This window comes from Numida meleagris, chromosome 9, assembly GCF_002078875.1.
Source record: "Numida meleagris isolate 19003 breed g44 Domestic line chromosome 9, NumMel1.0, whole genome shotgun sequence".
NCBI classification, from domain to species: domain Eukaryota; kingdom Metazoa; phylum Chordata; class Aves; order Galliformes; family Numididae; genus Numida; species Numida meleagris.
Genome location: NC_034417.1, coordinates 1,669,272 through 1,691,195, shown reverse-complemented (window position 1 = coordinate 1,691,195; position 21,924 = coordinate 1,669,272). Strand labels below are relative to the sequence as shown.

The window sequence follows — 21,924 nt, the reverse complement described above, 5'->3', positions numbered from 1 at the left end:
TCAGAGCAACGCTGCCCTCCCTCACCGTGCTTCCCCCAGTTCAGCCACTCAATGCGCCAGAAAGAAGAAAAAGAAAAAAATAAACAAGCAAACCAGAACACTCTGGAAAAGTTCTTTACCATAACATACCTTGTTCCCCCAAACAAACAAACAGCCAACAGAATACATAAGCAAGTAAGGCCTAGCTGAGGACGTCGGTGTTCCTGGAGCATGTGCTGCCTGAGAGCTTCTGGCTCCTGACACACGCTTTCTGAAGAGGGAACTCTCTCCTCGAGGGGATGGAGGTCCCGTGAGCTACTATTGCCTTCACGAACAAAGAACAGGGAGGGGGAATCCAACAGAACAGAACAAAATCAAATCCACCCTCCCACTACAACTGCAAAGAAAAAAAAAAAAAAAAAAAGGTTATTTCTACACAATCCAGGGGTGCTGCTCCCACCAGGACACCCTGTCTGGGTCTATCTGCCCAGAAAGACTGGGAAATGCAACCCAAGTCTCCACACCACCCATCGCTTGCACCAGAACATTTCCATGCACATCCCTATGTCCCCTGGCAGGTCTGGGCAGCAGCTGCTGCCCTTGCCATGGACAGATCCCACTTTCCTGCCTGTTCCTTCTTACAATGGCACAAGAGAATGAAAACAGCTTTGCAGTTACATTTGCTTCCTCCTTTTTGTTTCATTTTACGACTTTTTTTCTTTTTTAATACAATATTTCTTCTGGAGAAGAACTCTCCAGAACTTCACATCTTTAAGGCTTTGAGATGCCTGTTTACCAGTCAGGTTCCACTGGACAGCTTATTTGACAGAACTCCTTCTCTCTTCTTTTCCATCAGGTCCCCGTGGCTGGAAGGGCTCTAAGTGGAGTGCAGGGGGATGACGAATTTGCAGCCGAAGGGTGAGTGGTAGTTTATTCCCACTTCCTGAAAGACCTTCTGGGGAATGCCAATGTCACAGAGGTACACACGCCCTGCCCTCTCGCCCAGGGGCAGGGGCAGGCCCAAGGCCAGCGACCACTTGGCATCGATGCCCTGCTCCATTTCGCATATCGGAGGGTCTATGCTGAGGACGGGTGCCCGGTTCTGGTTGGCCCAGTCCACAACTGCTTTGTACCAAGGCTGATCTCTCAAAAAGGCATTTTCGTGACAATCCAGGCAGTTGATCACTAGGTCAACAGGGGTATCTGGGAGATCTGAAAGAAACACAAGCACCGTGAGCAGGGAGGAGCAGCCTCAAACCTCAAGCTAAGGCTCAGTGCCTTTCCTCCTCATGCTGTGCTGCCTGCAGAGCCTTCTCCATTTTCGTCTCCAGCACCCTCAGCCTTGTTGCATGCAGTCTGGCCTCACAGGTTGTTACTGCTGTCCTTCTACAGAAGACACTGACATCAGTATTTCAAGGCTCTATAACTTGCTTCAACTCAGATGCTTGAGCCTTGCTTCAGCCCTCAGATGGCACCACTGAGCTGGCTCTGGAGTCCAAGCAGCTTCGGAAAGCGGGGGACTTCTCTTTCCATTAAATATGGAGATTTTCTAATCTGCACGCTGAATAAAAAGCATTTTGTTCTGGAGTATGATTATGTACTGAACAGTAATTTGTTTGCTGCAGCGCTGCCTGCCCCACTGAACTCTGCTGGTCTCACTGCACTCACCTGCTTTGCACTGCACCTGCTGCATTACTTCTTCACGAAGCATCCGGTGTGAGGACTGCTGTTTTCTAACAGGCACGTAGCCCTGCCACCACAACCACAGCACAATACGTTGCGCAGTGCTCTAATTCTCACGTTTATTACTCCCCCAAACTTTAAATGAACTAGGTCTGATAACAGTGCTGGTGAAATGACAAAGAGAAGCGAGCTCTCTCACAACAGAGGGCAGAGTATCAGCTTATTCTAGAGCATGCAAAGATCTAAGCTCCGACAGCTAGCTCAGCAAGGCTGTGTGCTTGGTGCGAAACAGCAGTGTGGATGCTCATTTACTTGTAGTTTCAATATGCTGAACAAAGCAGGCTGTTATCCTAAGAGAATGGCTGGTCTGACTCAGCTTCACACAGCAGCTCTTCTGTGTTTGTCCAGACCGGAAACATCTGTAGCAGCACAACTGCTCCACTGTCAGACCTCTCCAACCTAGGCCACCGCACCGGCCTCCAGGCACGCTTCTGGATGCCACTAGATGGTGCCACTGGCACGGGCAGCCAGCACCCAACCGAACAGCACAGATAACCTGCAAGCTGCACTGCTCCTCACTTACCTTTGACACTGGACACCTGCTGGCCTTGCGTCTTGCTGAAGAGGCTCAGCTCGTTGGTAATGGACTCCAGCATCTTGACGAAGTTGGGCAGGAAAAGGATGACGTGGACGTCGTGGTTGGAGAGGTGCCGCCCGCAGCTGATCCCCTGGGCCCCCTTCACGTGGGGGCCACACAGCAGGGCTACCGTGGGCCGCTGATGCACATTTTTGGGATTCAGCCTAAACAAAGACAAAAGGGGAACGGTAATAAACCCAGAAATCTTCTACCTTTGCGCTGCAAGAGAGAGGGGAAAAAAAAAAAGTCAGCAAGATGCAAATCAACAGGCGCTTTGCGAGGCTTCCGCTTACTCTGAAAAGAAAGGAACCCACACCCTTCTGCAGTGCTGATAACAGAGCTCCTCTGCTTGCAGGCTCCCTTCAGGATCTCTTGGCACCCACAGCAGAGAGGAGGTCCCAGCCTGCGCTGGCTCATCTCACAGCCAACTTATACTTTCAAAGCAGGGGACATTTCCACTGCTCTTGCAGCAAGCCTGAATTTGGTGTGATTTTACTTTCAGGAGGCTTTTTCCCCTCTGGCCCTATGACTTCGAAGGGCAATGCTGTGAAAACCACAATAGTTTAATAGTCTAAGTTGTGAAAAATGAGCTCTCCAAAGCCAGCACGAGTGATTAGTGAGTCATACATTAGGTTTTTCAGCTTGAGAGGCTCAACGCTGCCTGGTAGGTCACCACTTGCTGCTTTAAATCAAACAGTCAGGTCCTGGAATGCAAGTAAAGTGCTCCTGCACAGAGACTGTTAGGGTTTACCTTCCATTTCAATAAATCATTTGGACTTTCTACTAACAATGTAAGAATACATGTGCAATTGCCTGGTCACATCAATAATGATGTGTAATTAGTGCAGGCATGGAGCAGACCTCTTTGAAAAAGAGTCAGCATGTATATTTGTGCAAAGAGTGGCAAATGCACTCCAAACCTCCTATCAAATGAGACCCTCCAAAAGGGCAAATGTTCTCAATTTAGTTGCCCAAAAGCTAACTCAGCCTTGTGAAGAGAGGAACAGCACTTTCCTTTCATTAGCCAACTTTTTATTGCTATCATTAAACTGTAACACGTACAAACAACAAAGGAAAGGTTTGGCTATTTCCATAAAGGGTCAGCTCATTAGAAATTCTGTTTAAACAGCCTTGGGTTACATTTGTGCAAAGTTAAGTTCCCTGACAAAATGCCCATTAAATGGAAAGAAAAACGTCAGCTCTGCTCTGTCTTCGACCCAAAAGACACTTCTGCACCTGGGACAGAGGCAAAAAGAAACCCTGGAAAAGCTGAGATGTGAACTACAGCAGAAGGTCAGCCTGGCATCTGGATGAGTTCCTTCTTTTAAGGAGAGAAGACAGGTGACAGCTGTCTCCAGCTGCAGGACCACCGTGCAACAAGCGACAGCAGGCACCTACAGCACACCCACCTCAAAAGCAAGCTCTCAGCCTCTTTTACTTATCCCCATTTAGAGGAAGAAGGTACCAGGGGCAAGATCTTCTTGGAAAGGGCAAACTCCCAGCAGAGGAGACGGGATGAGCATTACCTGTTGGGTCCCCCGAGCAGGCTCAGAGCCATCTGACTTGCACACACTCCTGTCATCTCCAGCCTCCGCTCCAGGGTCAGCCCGTGCTTTTCGGCAACCGACAGCAGCTTTTTGTGAAGCTCATATGACACGCTGGGCACGACCAGCCCGGAGTCTGGAATGGAGGAAGAAATGAGAAAGCTTCAAAGAAGTGGAAAACAGATATTACCGGAGGCTTTTTCCAGAATGCTGCAGTCTGTTTTTTCCCCTGACAGCAGTTAGAATAGGCCTGGTAGATGTGACAAAGGGTCTGCTCAACCCAATAATCCAGGTTCCTTCTGAGAGCATCTTGCCAGCTCAGTTTGCAGCCACTGCAACTATTACCCCAGGGGACATGACACCAGCTGCTGCAGTGAACTGACTTATCCCTAGACGCTGAGAAGAGATTCTGGATGTCTCCAGTTAGGAACACGCTTCCCTTGCTCAGCCAGCAGCAGTTGCTAGTCTGCTTAAAACAGTTATTCCTACAGCGTCAGTAGCAGAGGCAGCCTCCTCTCAGTCACAAGAGAGGCTGTAAACCAGATATTCCCTGCATTACACTTCCTTGCAACTGGTTCTCCATCAGTTCCAGGGCGTGCACCACAACACAGCAAGCTGTCCCCATCTGCCATGTAAGCATCCCTGCTGCCTCGGTGGTGCCACGTCCCATCGTCTGCCTTCAGACACAAACACTGAATGGCGATACACTGCAGCAGCGAGGGAGCGACGCAGCTGAAAGAACAGAGCCTATAGAAAAATTCTTCTCAGACATTGGACAGCCTGCTCTGCGAGCCAGGAAATGCTCCAGCATGTGGATCAGGGGAAAAACAAACAAGAGAGGTTTTGTTAAGCGATGAGAACAGTGCCTGCAGCAGGCAGCAATGCCGTCGTTCCCGCTCGCTTCCATAGCGGAGCTGTGTGGAACCAGCAGGTGAAAGAGAAACTCTTGAAGCCAATTCATTACACTCTCCTTCTCCAAGCAGGGGAATCTGGTGTTGGCTTTGCAGAAAGAACCCTGCAGTCAACTCCTCTGGAAATAGAGAGGATTTCTTGCCACAAAAAGGCAGCTGAGGGGAGCTACAGCAATTGTTTGATGGCGTGCTGAGCAGCAGGGAAAGCTAGAAATAGTTTCTCAATGCATATGGAGAAAGAAGCACAAAGCATAAGCATCAGGTGGGAAAAACTGCTGCAGCAGCCAGCTAGATAACCCCAAATATATCTGGCCATAGAAACCAGACTAGCTTTTCCCCACAGCTCTGTGACTGCATCCTCTTTGGTCCGTGTTTGGTAATTAGTCCTATGTAGGAGATACAGGCTGTTCTGCCTTTCATACATGCTCCTGCAAAACCTCGGGATCCTAAACCATCTCCCAGCTCAGGAGCAGCACAGCTCAACTCCCTCCCCGTGCAGGAGGGACAGAGCTGAAGCACAGCAAGAAGAGCTCATTTCCTTCTGCTCAGCTCATTCACAAGCACCGCTCCCAGCCAGACAAGCAATCCCAGCAGATCCACATTAGACTTTCTGTGCCCTGAACTGTGTCACGACGCAAACTGTTTAGAAGAGAAGGCAGAGAGTTTCGGTTTCTCTGCAGACTTGCTTTGCTGGGAATTCCTTGCAAGACTTCTTTGCTGAAGGCTCAGAGAGAAAAGCTAAGAAGAAGTGCTGAAGGCCTAGCACAAATGCTCGGCAGCAGTACCAGCTCAAAACGGAGCAGCAACGGCGTACACATCCGCTCAGAAAAGGAAACCTAACAGCTACACACAGGCTCGAGCAGAAAAACAGCATGAGAACCAGTTGTAACAAGCCACTGCCACATTCAAACGAGAAAAGCAGCGTGTTTTAATTGCTAAGAATTATCGTTTGTGCCGCCAGATTTCCCCAGGGTGCCAGTCACAAACCACTAAGCCGAGGCACCGCGGAAATAGCAGATTTTTGCATATCCTGAGGTTTTCAGAGCGCAGGTGTTCCTGTAAGGTAACAGCAGAAGGCTGCAGGACACCCTGCAGAGCAGAGCATGCTGGATGCTGGGCCGAGTCCCTCTGACTTCCAGCTCCCAGCTCGCCAGCCCTGCAGACACGGAGGGACCAAACGCGTTCGAGCACTTGACCTTGCATGCTAGCAGCCCATTAAACGACCTCTGCTAACGATCTTTTATTACGCGCAGCGCACATGGGAGCATGCACATTATCAAAGTCATTTCGGAGCCCTGATAGCAGCCGCCAAACGTTTGGAGTCATAAGCCACCGAGAACGCTGCGCCTGTCCCACTAGTCACGCACCTGCCCTGCGTTCACACACCCTTCTCAGCCTCCAGAGTCACGCAAGGCTCGGTCCCATTCCGATTCCTGCTACATCATCGGGCCTTGTTTTTCAAGCCTGAGGGAGGACTTGGAATGAGCGACCCGAGGTCAGGATGTCACTGCGCAGTGGGGCAGGCTGCATCCTCTGCTAACGCGGAGCATGCGACTCCCAGAGCCCTTCCTGAGCTGTGGGGCCGTGAGCTCCCTGCTTAAGCGTGGCACCAACTCCTCAAACCAGAAGGGTGGCAGAGCCAGCTCATATTCCTCATCTATCCAGCGCAGCGTGGCTATTGCCAGTGCATCCTCTTCGACCACTTACACCTCCCTCACTCACTTCCTTCAGAACACCAGGTTTTGCAAGCATGCCCCTGCCATCAGCGAGACAAAACCCAGTGCCCAGTGGGTTAATGCAAAGGGAATTGCTGGCACAGGATGAACTCATGTTTAGCACTTGGCTTGGCCTACACTTTGCCCTAATTGCTCCCTCTCAGGGGCAGGCTCCAATGCCGAGAGAACTTCCCTTCTTCACACTCACGCAAGGCCCGACCAGTTCGGCTGGCTTATCAGAACCAGGCCGAGGGAGTTAAATAAACTCTGACAGAAAGCAATCAAGGAGGCGACGGGTAAACCCACAAACAATAACACTACTGCAACAGAACTGAACTCCTGCCAACTTTAATTATGTTTGGGTTGGACGCTGCATCTTTATTGTTTGGTAATGAAGGTAATAAAAGAAATTAGCTCAGGCCTTTTAATATTAAATAAATGCATTCTACAGCTGCCTGGAAAAAAAAAAAAAAAAGGGCAGATAAAGCCTGAACAGTTCTGTGACACGCAGAGCACTGCTGAAGCATGAAGTTCAGCGTACAGGGCAAACTCTGTCCTGTGCACGATGACTGCGGACAAGCTATCGCCTCCAGCTTCACTATGCCACGCTACGTGCACACTGCTTGGAGGAAAAAACACCCCACTCCAGCAGAAGGACTGAGCTAACCATCCTGAAGTTATCAAAAGGTTTCCCCCAACATGCCCAGTGCAACACTGCCGAAGAAGTCCCAGACCTGTGCTTTCAGCTGGACAAAACAAGAAAGGGTGGCTAGGAGAGCTGCTCCATGGGAAGACCCCATCTTTTACCCTGATAGATGCTCTCCAGCTGCCAGAAGAATTAAAAGCAAGTCTAGTGGTTGGCGACCCTGCACTTGGCAGGGGGGTTGAGACTCAATGATCTTTGAGGTCCTTTTCAACCCAAGCCATTCTATGATTCTATGATGATTCAAGTTGCCTGAACGGATGACATAGTCCTAGACTTTGGATCTCCTGAAAACGATACAGAAAAGCTCTTTCCCTCCAGCAGTAAAGAGCAGCAGGTTCCACTCATGCTCAGCATGCCCAGCTTATGCTCAAAGATGCAGTTACCTGCAGAGGACACAGCCTGTGTCCACGTGAGGCAGGCTGGATACTACCAGTTTGCTTGCTGCCTTTTGAAGGGTGTAAAGCTGGAGCCACCTGCCTGCAGACTCAGGAAAACACAGTTATGTGCCCCACACATTATTCCAAACACAACCTTAAGGGCCAGACTGTTTTTTTTTTTTTTTTTTTTAAAAGTCATCATTATTGTCTTAATTAAGACAAATTCTGCAGGAGTTTTGACCAAAGTTCCACTGTTTGTTTCTCCCACCACTAACACACAATTCACTCTGGCCGAGCAAGAAAACTGTCAGACAGACAAGAGAGGCTCTGCCCTGTGATCCTGTTCTTTTCTCCTGCAGTTGCAAGAGGCGAATTTCACTTGCACCCTCCTCACAGATCCCACAAACATTCAGCACACACAGTCACTGCAAGGCAGTTATCCACGGGCTGAAGCGCATAAACTTACAGAGAGAAGAGCCAGCCAAGGACACAGCACAGAAAAGCCACAGTGTCACCATCCACACAGAACACTCAGCCTCAGTTCTGCAGTCTGACCCTGGCACGTAAGCTCTGCTTGCTGCCTTGATTTACTCTGAAGCCTATTTTCTTCCTCCACCTCCTTAATGCGTGGAAAAGGAGTTTCTTGCAGGACAAGTTTGAAGTCTGGGTAGGGGAAGCACAGAGAAACAAATGCCTTACCAGCACTGCAGGGAAAGAAAGGAATAACTCACCAATCTGGCATACAGCCCTCCTCTTTACTCACCTCTGCATGCTGTCTCAGCAATACCCACTGCTCACAAAGCCAGACTTCAGCTACAAGCCTACTGTGTGCATCTACAACCCCTGCTCAGTGTGGGAAAGGATGTAAGGTGTTGTGGCACGCAGGAAATTTCAGCCTAGTTTGATGGCCACAGGCCAGATGGGGGAGATTTTAATCCAGTTTGATCATCATGAGCTGGAACCTCTGGTATGCAGGTGGCATGTGATAGCAGTGATTAAAGGTAAGAGGAAAGAAGAGATGAACTGCAAAAAGAAAGCATTCAGAGACACAGACATGACTGAGATTATTACGTAGAGTCACTGATGATGAACCAGCATGCTCCACCCTACCACAAATGTCTCTAGGCTCCAAGATATCAGCAGATTATTGGCTTTGTGGATACTGCTGAAAAACCCAATCCCAAAACACTGCTGATTGAACACAGCCAGCTCTGATGCTGGTAACCAGTAGGAGGAACAGAGACAGGCCCATGCCAATGGGCATTTCAGCCCCAGCCAGACAGCTCTGGGAGAAGACAGCTTACCCCTAACAGAAAGGATAGGCAACCTGCCCTTCCAAGGAGGCAGGTTTCTGTTAAATAGTTGTGCTTCCCTTTCTAAGCATCATATAACAGTAAAAAGATCAATAGCTGCCAGCCCCAAGGAATAAAGAGTAATTAAGCATTCGGGAGTGATTTACCTGCGGAGCTCCAGGAACGGGATACAATTTAGCCACAACCAAAGTACTGCCAGGCTATGAGCTTTGGGTTTTCATTTCTGTTTGGACCAGATCCCGACCTTTACTCCCTACCTCCTCCACCATAATCCCTTCCTTTCGGCTCCAGAACACTGGGCGGACACCCTGCACCACTCTGCCTCTGTGATACCCGCTCCCTCTTCCACACATCCCAGCACTAGTTGCCAAACTCAGCTGAGCAAACCCCAAAGCATTTTGCACCGTGGGAATACTCACGCAGCCTGCAGCACACTACTCAAGTCTGGGACGTGCTGAGCCAGGAATCCACATTAGACTTTCCGTGACCATTCTTACTGTTCTCTTGGCAAAACTCACATTTCTGCAATTATTTCATATATAAAATATTGTAAACAAAAGGTAATCATGGGAGAAAAAGGAAAAAAAAAAGCTACTTTTCCCAAGTTCTTGTTTGCTGAGGACAACTACACTGCAAGACCTCATATACCAGATAACCAAGTTAATCTTGATAAAACAAAGAAAAAAGAATCACGGAGACCCAAAGAAGTACAAAGAAGATGCTTTCATCCAATCTTAAGTGCTGAATTTGAACCAAAAACATCAAGAGACCCAATGACTTACTCTCCTACTTCTAAAACACACACTGGTACGCATACTTGACTGTCTGGCACCATCAAATTGGCTCTGAAAAAAGCATCCTGATGGAATGAAGCGTCTGTCGAGCTTTGCTTACATCCTTCAAGGCTCAGCTTCTTTCAGGCAGTAACAAACACTGAGACTGGAAGCCTGCAGAGTGACAAGGGCTGGGTATTAGCTCACTGCCAATCACCACCAGCATCACTTTGTGTTATTACAGCAGACAGAACGATTCTTCTATCAGCCAGAGCTCTTAAGACAATCATCTTCAAGGCTGGCCAAGGGAAAAAGAAATGCTGAAGTCCTTACTTCCCCTATAGCTAGAAAGTGCTTTTTGCAAACAGCTAGAGTGCTTTCTGTGAATAGAGAACCCTTCAGGAGTCCGGATACAATTCTAAAAAGAAAATTCAGGAGCAGAAAGAAATCTTATCACAGATATATCCAAAAATAATGGCATCTGGGGCTCCTGGCACTCAGCTGATTTCAGCACTACTGCTCTTTGAGTCACTGTAGCTTAGCATCCCCCTTTCAGCTGCTAAACAAAGAAATCCAGATTTCATCAAGTGACAGCCATCATCGCTCCAAGCATACTCAATGCCCTTCTGTCCTTCTCACTACAAAAAAGGCTCGACTGAAAGCCAGGAACAGCAGGCAACTTACAACTGTTGACAAAAGCTTTTGCTAGCTAGCTGATAGCATTTCCTAAGCAAAAGTAAACTTCCTCAGCTAACACAAAGAAAACTGCCCTCTGTGGGGAAAATACCTCAAGATGTTCAGCACAATCTGCAGGGCTGTGAACGTGCCCCACACAGCACAGTGGAAAGGGAGCTGTAGCTGGCAATACCTGTTGTGTAACATGAAAGCTTTTCTTCCAAACAGACCCAGAATTCCATACAGGAGACTGATCACCCAGCAGCAGCTAACGAGGCTAGCAAGACCCTGCAGCTACATAGAGAGGGTCACCACTCTCCCCCTGCAGGCTTGCCAAGAGGGAACACAACAGCAGTGCTCTCACGGGGCTGCTCCCTCCTGCACGCTGCAACCTGGGTGCCAAGAGTTTCCATAAGAAAGGACAACGGAGTTCAGCAAATGATTTCATTTCTATCCCCTGGATTTCCACACTGAGGCTCGCTGGTTACAGCACGACAGCTTTCCTCCCAGGAATTATGCTTCTAGAAAATCCTATCAGCAGAACATCTCCAACAGTCGGTTAGCTTTTGTTTCAGTCTAGACATACGTAGAGGCTCTGTCTCTTCCAAAATAAGCCAGCTGGAAGATGAACTGACAGATAACAAATTTTAAAATCCTCACACAAAGGAAGAAGTGCTTATTCACACATTACACAGCCAATTGGGAGCTTCAAGCCACAGGGTGCTGCAGCAATACTGAAAGCTTGCACAGAATTAAAATGTTATTGGTTAAACTAAGCAGAAGGGAAAAAGAAGTCACCAGAAGCTATTAAAACTGGACTTCCACTTCTGCTTCAGGAAGTCTTAAAGCTGTCAAAGATAACAGATCAACAGGAAGATGGATGACACAAAAGGAAAACTAAGATATCACTGTACAGCAGAATCAGTAAGAAAATGACATTTTTCTACAGAAAAGCAGCAAATCATTGCAAATGAATCAGCTTCCTTCCAACAAGCGTTTCACAGCCCAGATGGAGTTCTTCTGGGCAGAGAAAGAATGACAGGCCAAGGACCTCAGCACGCTCGTGCTGAGTGGCCAGACTGCCAGGATACAGCTATTTAATGTCTCCCTACAAAGAGATCCGACATTTGATTTTATTCTGATGCGGAAAGGAACCAAAGCTCCTTCACTCCTACATTTTGTGCACTTTTTAGCACTTCCAAACTGAAGACAGATCACAAGTAGGCTAAAGTTACAGAGAGTTTGCATCATAAATACTTGGTAACTCCTGCCTTCTAGCAAGAAAGCAGGAATTATGACATGGCTCCCATACACTGCAATTTGAGAACAGCCCTCCTCCTCAGTGAAGCCCATGCAACTGACATCAAAGCAAGGATTCAAGCGGTTCCTCTTCAGTTTCCATTCTTTTTAATCCAACCTTCAGTTTTGCTCCTCACTGCAGAAAACTTACCTTGTTGCCCTACCCATTTTTTTTTTAAATCTCAGAAATACTGCAAATAAAGGTTGCACGCAGACACAAGGCACAGATCCAACCTTACATCAGTGAATGTACCACGCTAAGCCGACAGACACCCCCTAGGGGTGTCGATCCACCAGATGTACCCCAGCAAAGCTGCAGAGTTTGCACCCTAATCGTGAAGGGACCTGGCATACCCGTGCAGAATTCTTTGTTAGCGTTCTGGGGTACGACAATCCGTCTGTAGACTATGGGCTCCGATTCCAAGATGTTCTCGTCGTGCCGATAGCGAGCTGGTTTTTCACTCGGGGTCCCACGGGAACGGGTGCCGCTCCTCCTCTCATACGTCTCAATCTCTTCAAACACGGCTGCCTTGTCAAAAAGGGCCAGGTTCCCTTCAAAATCAAAATCTGTGTCTGGGATTTCATCAATGTCATCCCCGAAGCACTCGTCGTCTTTGCTCTTCATCTGCCCGTTCTTCAGCCCGCTCTTCTTCGGAGTCACCTGGTTTGGATGGCGGCTACTGGATGACCCTAAACAAAAATAAAAGCAGGTTTTGTAAGAGAGGAGAGCTCACGGTTGGAGTCTACTGACTCAAGAGATGCTTGTTCCCCAAAGCACCCGCAGACCTCATCTTTGGTATTACTCACACTGAGATAAGCTAACAGAAAATAGAAGAGAAAGCACCGGGGAAAACACTTTCAGGGACTTTCCTTTGGCAAGACTAGGAAAACGAGCTTGACCACAGTAGGTAAACCAAGCATTTCTACTCATTCAATTCAAGATAATGTTACGTTAGTGATAAGATAAAAAGAGAGCTCTGGTCTAAGACTATCCTATTCCTACCACACCGAGCTCACGTCCATGCAGGCACGTGGCCCGAGGCCTTTTTGCAGTTTTCCTAAATTTCAGAAGTCAATGCAAGTTGTTTTCTTCCAAAATAGGCTGCCCACCTACTAATGACCTTTAAAGGAGAGCTTCAAACCCTGAATATCAAGTACTGCTTTCTCCTCTCGTTTACTACCAATAGATGTATTTCCATTCCTTTATCCATACCACATTATTCTATTTACTCATTGTCTTGCATGTTTAATTAGACTTCTTTCCAATCAGTAATTGTGAAAGCCTGCTTTCTCTGAACTGAGGCTGTCAGAGAACTCCTCACTCCGATGGAGGATACAAAGCCATGCAAAATTGCAAGGCCAACATATCCTTCTTTTTTTTCCTTCTATACATTATGCATGTCATTCGTATGCAACTAGGCCCAGACCATATTCATCTGCTAGTTGCACCTATTGTTAAATCTGCAACTACTAGAAAACATTTCAGGCCAATTCCAGCACTTACAGTTATCACCCACCACGTTCAACAGATGGAGAAACAGTTACCACACCAAAACAGCTCACTTTGCCAAAATATTTCTTGTATTTTAAAGATAATCACCCTTGAGTATAATTTACACAAGTGACTATATGGACAGAATCCACCTGGTAACACCAAAACAAATTACCACCATGTTACCAAGATGACACGTGCTCCTCGGTGCATGCTTCTGCCCCTCGACAATCACCTCCAGAAATTAAAAAGCAGCATACATTTCTTTTTTGATTTACACATTACTGACAACTAGTGAGGAAGGATAGGAAAAAGCTTGTTGAAAATATGGCAACAGTTTGAATGCTCAGCTTATACCAGCATAAAACCAGCTATCCCCAAGCATCCCTACAAGCACTGACAGCAAAAGCCCCTGCAGCAACACAGCTAACACGCCTACAGGGTTTATTCTAACCTCACTGTAGCTCTAACTATAGCACAAAGCCACTACAAAGCCACAGTTATCAGTGCAATGGCCAGCACGAAGCGCTGGATATAGCGTGGTGCAGCCAGCAACACCACACTTTGTCAACACTCTCTATTTCTAGAGTCTCAAGAATAATTCGATGTCATTACTAATTGCAGCTGGTAGCTCATCTTCAGACTCGTTTTCAAGCTGCTGGAGACTTCATAGTTTGTTTATAACTGGGTGAGATCAAACTACTGGAGTACACCTTTTGTCAAGAAGCCACTCAAGCGTAGAGAGCAGAATTCAAGAATTGCTGGTGACGGCAGAGGTTAGAGGGAAAGGACAAGGCTTTCAAGCAAGAGTTCCAGTATACAAGCTGCAACCAGTTATTTGCATTCGCAGTTTTAAGAGAAGGCTTTTACTAACACACTCAGGAGGAAGGATTCCCAAACCAAAGTTGACACACACACCACTCTAAAACTGTATACAACTTGGTCTGGAGCTGGCAGACTTTGCATCCAACCCTGCTGCTAAGAGCAGCCCAAGAAACAAAAACCCAAGCCAACATAAGAGACCAAGTCTCCAAACGTTTTGCTGACTGCAGGTCAAAGCAATAGTCAAGAGACTCAACGTTCACATAAATGAGGGCTTGCACTGCACACAATGAGAAAACAAGCCCACTCCTTATGTGAATGTCAGATGTTACGGCAGCTCAGCCTGTTCCTGTTACCCAACAAGAGTTCTTACACTCACTGCCAGGTTTTTCTCCAAACAACTCTCCCCTACCCTCAGCTGACCCAAAAAACAAACTGTGGGGATGGGCAGCCCTGCCACGCAGCAGATCCAGGGGACAGAAGCAGCTGATGTGAGCAGCGTGTAAATGCTGACTGAATGAAAAACTGCATTAGAAAAACTGCAGGAACAATGGCTGGAAAGCTCCCCGGGCTCCCCTGCAGATACAGTGAATGGGAGCCAAGACCATACCTCATCAAAACGAGACGTGCCAGCATTGTGCTGGGCAGCTCTCTAATCCACACCAATGGATGCCAGCCCTGAAATACTGCTGACCCCACAACAGGCTGTCTTCTCATAAACTACATAACCACCCACTAACGGGGGTTGCAGAGGCTTCCTACCACTCCAAGCAAAGTTAAGTGGCATTCCTCTTCCAGCATCGCCATCTAGGTGGGCAAGGAGGCAGGCAGCTGGCACCATCGAGGGAAAAGGGCCTAAAAATTGGGCAAGGGGAGGAAAGGGAAAGCTCAGGCTAACAGGAGAAGTACCAACTGCCTCCCAGGGTGCTGGTGTGACACTATCCCAGGCCCTTTCCTGAAAGCTGCTATTCACAGCTCTGCTTGCTTCCACAGCCTGATCCCATCCTCTGCTAATCAACTGTAGCAACTCAGAGCTTCCAGCTCAGCTCCTTTCAGAGCCACTCTCAGAGCCTCTGCTCTGCGTGCATGTGTGCACAGCATACTAAGGAGGACAGCACATGTCTCCACGTCAAGCTGGCAGCTTGACACAGCGCAGATATACACCTCCCTTTAAAGACAAACAATACTTCCCAGGCTTTCGGTTTGTTTCTTAGGAAAAAACCTTTTATGTACAGCATACAAGCAAGTGTAAAGACTCTGGTGAGTTGGCTGCCTTCCTGGCAGACCCCTGCAGGAGCTCTCAGCAGCAGCCCTGGCACGCACAGCCCCACGCCAGCGCAGCACATACTCCATTGTGCAATTTGTGCTGCTGCTTGGTGCTGATCAACTGCTGTGGCACAGGGACTCCAAAGGAGGAACTTCATCCCTGACTTAACACGCTAAAGGGCAGCAAAAGGTCAACTCTGAGCCACCCTAAGCACAAACACAGTACAACTTAAGTGCCAGATGACATCTCAGCCCATCCTTGCCTTGATTCCTGTGCCCAGGACCTCTTCCATCCCACTGCAGAGAGATTCACGTATCATTTGGCCCGCTCTCCAAATAACATTCCAGAGGGTAAGAGTTCAATTTTCTCCCTCCCTGTTGTTTGGCTTGGCTTCATTTTAGGCTCAATCTACTCCTAGCACCTTGCTCAACCTGCTTTAAACAAAGCCTCTAAAAGAACATCTGACCTGTTGTTGTGCTTATGTAAAACTAATGCAAGCTGTTGGTGGGTTGAAGTAGTTTGAAGCCCTCGCTGCTCACCCCAGGCCTACCAGATGCTGTTATGTGAGGTGATCTGGCCACAGGCTCTGTCCAGAAAGATCAAGTAAAGCAGGAATTACTGCAGACAACTAGAGGTTTAAGGAAAACAGACAGGCTTGAAGATGGCTATTTCGCCAAGGAGCACGTGTCTTCCCCTCATGTCATTCTGGCTTCCTCCTCCCACTAACCCTGTTTAGCAATCTAAAAAAAAAAAAAAAAAAGAAGTGATATGAAACTTAAGACGTGGGCCTTCCAAGAAAACAAAATCCGTTAAACCTTGTAAACTGATTAAACTAACAGAAATCAAAGGAGTTACAACCATTTCAGAAAATAACAGAGCTGCTGGTGGGAGAGGAAGACTTCCTGAGGTCCAGGAACTTGTGCAGACAACATACAGCCTCTGATCTCCCTGTTTAATCAGCCCTGTCCACCTTGGGTTTGTCTCTTTTCTATACACAAAAGCAAGGGAAAAAAATTAAGTCATATATCCCGATGTTGCAATAATTGCATGATGAAGATCTGGAAGGGAGCATAGCCCAGGGGGCTTCATGGAAGGAAAAAAAGAAAAAAAAAGAACATACTCAATGTTGGCACAGCATGAGAGCTAGCTGAAGATTTTATGAACAGAAATAAAAATAGGGATGCCTGACTTTGAGATGTGCTGATTCTATCTTTACATCATTCTCATTAGAGCGCGTTAATTTGTGTTTTTAACAACGCAGCAAAAAACATTTGTAATTACTCATAGAGCAATGTTGTAATAAGTTATGGTTATACATGCTTTAACTAGAAGAGCTTAACAACATCATCATTTGTTTCTCTTGTTCTCTTCAGAGGAAAAACTGAGGCTGTCTTTTGGGCCATTTACAATAAGGAAGGGTAACAGGAATGAGGAAATCACTCTAGCCAGCACTATTCAGTCCTATCTTTTGCAACATTTGGTGCTGATGAAGCAGAACACAGGCTGTTCTTCAGCAGACTGAACACGGATGGGCAGAGGTAAACAACAGTAACACATGGCAAAACTGTAGTGCAACTGATAAACAAAGATCTCTTTCCATTCCAGCTCACGCCCTGCCATGTAACTTGTCCTTTCAGCTGTGTCATAACCAATGCAGCAGGGAATCTTCCTACAAGCTCTTGATTATTCTACCTGCCTCTCCCAAACACCAGCCCACAGGGCTGGAGGCTGTAAGGAGAAGCAGCTGTGTGCTTCAGCATCTGCTCTTCCTCCCCACTGCGTGTCCACACATGTCTTTTCCCAGCTGTCCCCCAAATATCTGCAGTGTTCGCTCCTATTCTCAATCCAACCTCTAACCTCACACCAGCAGAGAGAGAAGAAAAGGGTAAGAAGAGATCATCATACCAGCCTTTATGGGCCAATAACAACATCACGAGCTCCACAGCAACCCTCCCTACCTGTTGGCCACAGGACTGCAGTGTACAAATGCTGCCTTAGGCCCCCACGTGGAATACACCTGCAGAATTCAGGGAAACCACTCTGTTCTTGATTTTCAGCTGATAACATGCTATAATGGACGGAGATTTGGCTGCACGAACATTCACATCAAGTTCTGGATGAGCTCACACCATCACCATGAAGGAATTTAAGACAAGTGTAAAACCTTTGGAAGATCCACACTTGCAATACTTTGAAGCACAGCTTCTGAAGTTTCTCCTCACCGTTTACCTTCCTCTTCCCTACACTTTCAGGTGGCAACACAAGAATAAAAGCAAGTAAACAGAACTTTTGTTTGAAACGTTCTTGCTGAACAAGGGCACGTGTTGCAGTGGTAACCCAGGCAAGAAGGAAAGTTGCAGGTGAACACACATACTCACAAGAATTATGCCTACGACGAAAGCCTTTGGACTGAGTCAGTGTTTCCATGTGCCTATCCATATAGCTCTTGGAGCACTGCTGCTGTGGGGAGATGATAATATCCTGATTCTTCATGTCTGTCCTCCTCGGGATGTTCTGTGGGGCACTGCTGGAGAAGGGCTTCTTTAACATTTTTCCAGTGCCATTCTGGCTGGGCCCCACTTGGCAGCCAACCCCAGGGATGCCAGTGTCTGCCTGCTGCGGGTCCCCACATTGCCTGCTGTCCCCTGGCCCTGGGATCTCCAGAATTTTCAGCTCAGTAATGTCACCTGCCCTAAAAACAAGACAAGTAAACCAATCATTCAGAAATTCAGCATTCAGGTTACTTTTACATAAAAAAAACCCAAACACAACAATCAACATTACAGGGGATTGGCTAGGGGTTTCTTTAGATGCCATATCAATGGAAACAAGGAAAAAAAAAAAAGGATTTCAATACTCAGACACATAGGCTATACGCCAGACATCGAAACATTCAGCTGAAATCAGGTGTATAAATAAAAGCCTCAGTATTTCTACACTGCACCTGAATTTTGTTCAGGAGGTTCTGCTCCCAGCTTAAAAAGGAATCAATCAAGCAAAAGAAATGAAAGCAACCAGCACAGACCTTTCCAAAAATCTGTATTTAACAGTTTCTAGATAACAATTATCCTCAGCCTGGAAGCTATTTTTAATCCATAGCTACATAAAGCTATCGTTAAATTAGTGCAATTCACACTTGGACACAGTTGGCACTTGCTGTTTCATGAGAAGGAGGATGATATAACGAACGTAGCATTGAGTGTGAGCCAATACAAAACAAAGAAGTGGTTGCAAAGACCTCCATCTGGATTGACTGCAAGACAGAAATTAGAAGTTAGAGTCTTCAATTTCAAACTTAATAAGTATGTGTCCAAATGGGATGCAAAACTAACAGCATAAAATTAGCAAGTGCTTGCTAAAGACTTCCATGCATCTCCTGGAAAAACACGGGAAAGGACAACGACCAATCTCCTCCTTCAAAATCCAAGATCTTCTGAAAAAAAAAAAAAAAAAATGGATCCCCTGATGTCAGTGCTTAATCTTACTAAAATAAAAAAAATAAGAAAATCAGTGACTTGGAGACTTAACTTCTGTATTATGAAAGTTGCACTGGAAACAGGAGGATGTCCAGTGACAAACAACTCTTATTTATTGTTTTCTCAACCCCAGTGTAATTGGGAGCTGGTGGGAAGGAGCACATGAGAATGACCACACTACTGCATCGATTCAGCATCCTGCTCCCAAACTCTCTCCTGTCTACACAGGGGAAAGAACATGGGGGAGAAAAAAAGGAGGTGGTGCTGGATTTAAAAAACTGCATGTAGTTGAATTGTACTGAGGCAATGGTTTTAACTGATGTACCACTCTCTTGTCACACTTTAATGAAGTGTGTTATACAAACTGAGGGTAAAGTTTTAAGAGGGCACAAACCCCTCAGCTACTCAGAAGCAGCAGGAAGATTTAAGGCAAAGTGCCTCTTCTAGGGAAAAACAAACCAAAGCACCCAGCCAACCCTCACCTGGAAAAGACACCAGGAGTCACCGGGACCGACACTCACCTGAAAGTGACTTCTGGCACGAGGCACTTGACCCCATTGTGGAAGGGCCGCGTAAGGGAGATTGTCTGGCTGACCTGATCCACAGCGGACACTCGCCCTTGGTAGACTCCCAAGCTTTCTCCACAATTAATTGACACGATGCTCCCAAGCCAGTCCGTAGCCATATTTCTGGCACACAATTGCTGCAAAGAGACACAGGCCTGGCTGTGAGAAGACGCGGACATGGCAACCTGAATCAGCATCAATCACATCCCTCGACCCAACACGCTGGCTGCCACCCAGGCTCTGGCTTCATCAGCTTCTCTCGTCTTTGTGAGCTGGAAATAACATCTACATGGACTCCAAGGATCACACCAAGCATGTAAATCCCCAGACAGGGCTCTGCCTAGTTGTTTGACTTTAACCATATCCCCCTCTGTATAACTGAAGAAGTCATTTTGTAGCAGACTTCAAGACAAACAGCTTTCAACTACTATTTTTAGTCTCCAGTTTTGCCTGTGTAGGTTCTCCCTGTGGATTCAAACAGGGAATTTATCTTCCCTCTGTACAGAGGGTGAGGAGAACAGCTTGTGTGAACACTGATCTCTGCACGTAGAAACCAAACCCAACAGCTTTAAGGGAACAGACAGGTAAAGAAAACAACACCGGAGTCCAGAACAAAAGTCCTCATGGTCTCCAGAGCCAGGAGGATTAACATGACAAAGTTGCACAGCTTTCCAGCAGCTGCACTAAGTTCTACAAGAACATAGGAAACGCAAAGATGCGCTGCTTGGTTATGCCTTCAGTCCCATGTAACTCCCTCACAGTTCTGATGCTTGACTGAACTTACATCAGCACACTTTGAAGCAGCTGAATGCATCGTTTGATCCCAGACTTTATTCTCCAGACAAACAACACAGGAAGATGACAGGCTCGCTGCCATCACAGCACTACAAAAGCGGACAGGCTCACAGAAGAAACTAACCACTGCACGTATTTGTCTTTCTCTGTGGGATATTTGTTCAGATTATGGGACACATGCTAAAAAACACAAAGAAAGAAAGGGCAGGATGCAGCCCATGGAGATAAACATCCATACATCTCACGTTTTTGTAAGGCATTTTCATTCTCTCCTCTCTGTTCTGAGCTTCCCGGAAAAGACAAAGAGATGGAAAGAAGAAAACCACTAGAAATAGCTAGGACATATACATGATACCAGGAAAAAAGAAACACAAACCAAAACTTGTTTCCAGGAACTTTCAGAAGACTTCAAGTGGGATGCTTCAAAGGGAAGCAAACACCAAACCCATTCACTATGCTGTAAATTTTACAGCCTCCTTCCTTTCTTGTTTCTCTGCATTTATATTAACCCACTACCAAAACACAGACAACACACTCCAGAGCATCTGCAGCAAAACTAGGATTTCATTCATAGAATATCCCACGTTAGAACGGAGCCATGAGGACCAAGTCCAACTCCTCCCTTTTGTGCTTTTCACATCTTTTGCAAACGAGTCAAAGAGCTCAGTACACATTACCACCATGAACAGATCCTTTTCAAGGAGACAGTCTCTCTCTACAAAAGCATCTCTACATTTGTAAGCAAAAGTAAACAAAAAGAACTTCTGATCTCAGATGCCCTCACTCTCCTACTTTACGGGCACACCATTGAGAAAGAAGGCGCTACACATCGAGTCAATGAATTACTCAACCACATGTGAAAAACGTGAGCACGCTTGTTTGTTTACAGACGCACAGACAGGCAAACTTCCTGTCCAATACTCTGAATTTCTGCCACCACAACCGGCAGATACTTCCCATTCTCCCACCCCCTGTACTTCAGGTGCACGTTAGCGATACCCCGCACGTTCTGCCAAGTAACACGCGCACGCAGCGCTTGGAAAGAACCGAGCAGAGCCTGACGGCACGGCACGAGCCGCTGGATGCGCACAGCGCTCTGGAAGAAGGAAGGCAATAGGCAATAGGCCCGCCCCCCCCCTTAACCCAGCGATGAGCTGGCACTGAGGGAATCCCAGCGGAACAGGAGGAGAGCGGCCCGCCAGCTCCGTGCGGAGCAGCCCAGCCGAGCTGTCCTGCCCCAGGCACAATACTCCACAGGGCTCACGGCCCGGGAGGACCGAGCGGCGGCCCGCCGAGCGCTAGGCCCCGCTCCCGGCCCCGCAGGCCTTGCGCTCCCCAGCCGCTCCCCCAGGCTCCGGAACGGCTCCGGGCAGGGCTCGGCGCTACGGCCGCGCCTCAGAGCAGCGCCGGACGAGGCCCAGCCCCTCACCCAAGCCCCGGAGGCCCGGCCCCGCCTCACCTACAGCCGCCGCTCGCTGCCCGCCCGCCGCTGCCACCCCTCACGCCTCAGCGACGTCCGGAATCCGTCACTTCCGGTCCCGCCCGACAGCGCCGCTCACGCCGCCGGCGGGCGACCATAGAGAGGAGCGGAGAGGGGAGAGAGAGGCTAGGCGCATGCGCGGTGGGACAGGGCTCAACAGCCTTGGTTTAAGCGGCGGGAGGCGGGAGGCGCATGCGCCGAGTCCTGCAGGGAGCATGCGCAATGTGCGCCCATCTGAGTGGCTGTAGTGCTGCTACGTGACCGCTTCCGTCGCACCTTCGCTGGTGCCCGGTGGGCGAGTCGTGGAATGGTGTCGTAGAATGGCTTGGGTTGGACGGGATCCCGTCCATGACCTCCACCGTGCGTTCTGTCACACCTCCATCCCTGCCGTCACACGTCCTCCATCACCTCCAC

At 47.7% G+C, this 21,924-nt stretch overlaps 1 protein-coding gene across 3 annotated transcripts; it reads right to left on the bottom strand.

The window, feature by feature from the left end:
* On the bottom strand, positions 99 to 21,653 carry EDC3 (enhancer of mRNA decapping 3). Of its 3 annotated transcripts, none has more exons than XM_021407525.1 (7): positions 21,494 to 21,653; positions 19,191 to 19,372; positions 17,572 to 17,885; positions 11,967 to 12,302; positions 3,826 to 3,979; positions 2,246 to 2,463; positions 99 to 1,191 (listed from the first exon to the last, which is right to left on the bottom strand). In XM_021407525.1, exons 2-7 carry the CDS (start codon positions 19,352 to 19,354, stop codon positions 857 to 859), a joined length of 1,521 nt encoding a protein of 506 aa, XP_021263200.1. In that variant the 5' UTR covers positions 19,355 to 19,372; positions 21,494 to 21,653; the 3' UTR covers positions 99 to 856. The 3 variants fall into 3 exon arrangements, with proteins under 3 accessions (XP_021263200.1, XP_021263199.1, XP_021263198.1); XM_021407524.1 differs by having other exon boundaries at positions 21,490 to 21,652; XM_021407523.1 differs by lacking the exon at positions 21,494 to 21,653 and having other exon boundaries at positions 19,191 to 19,392.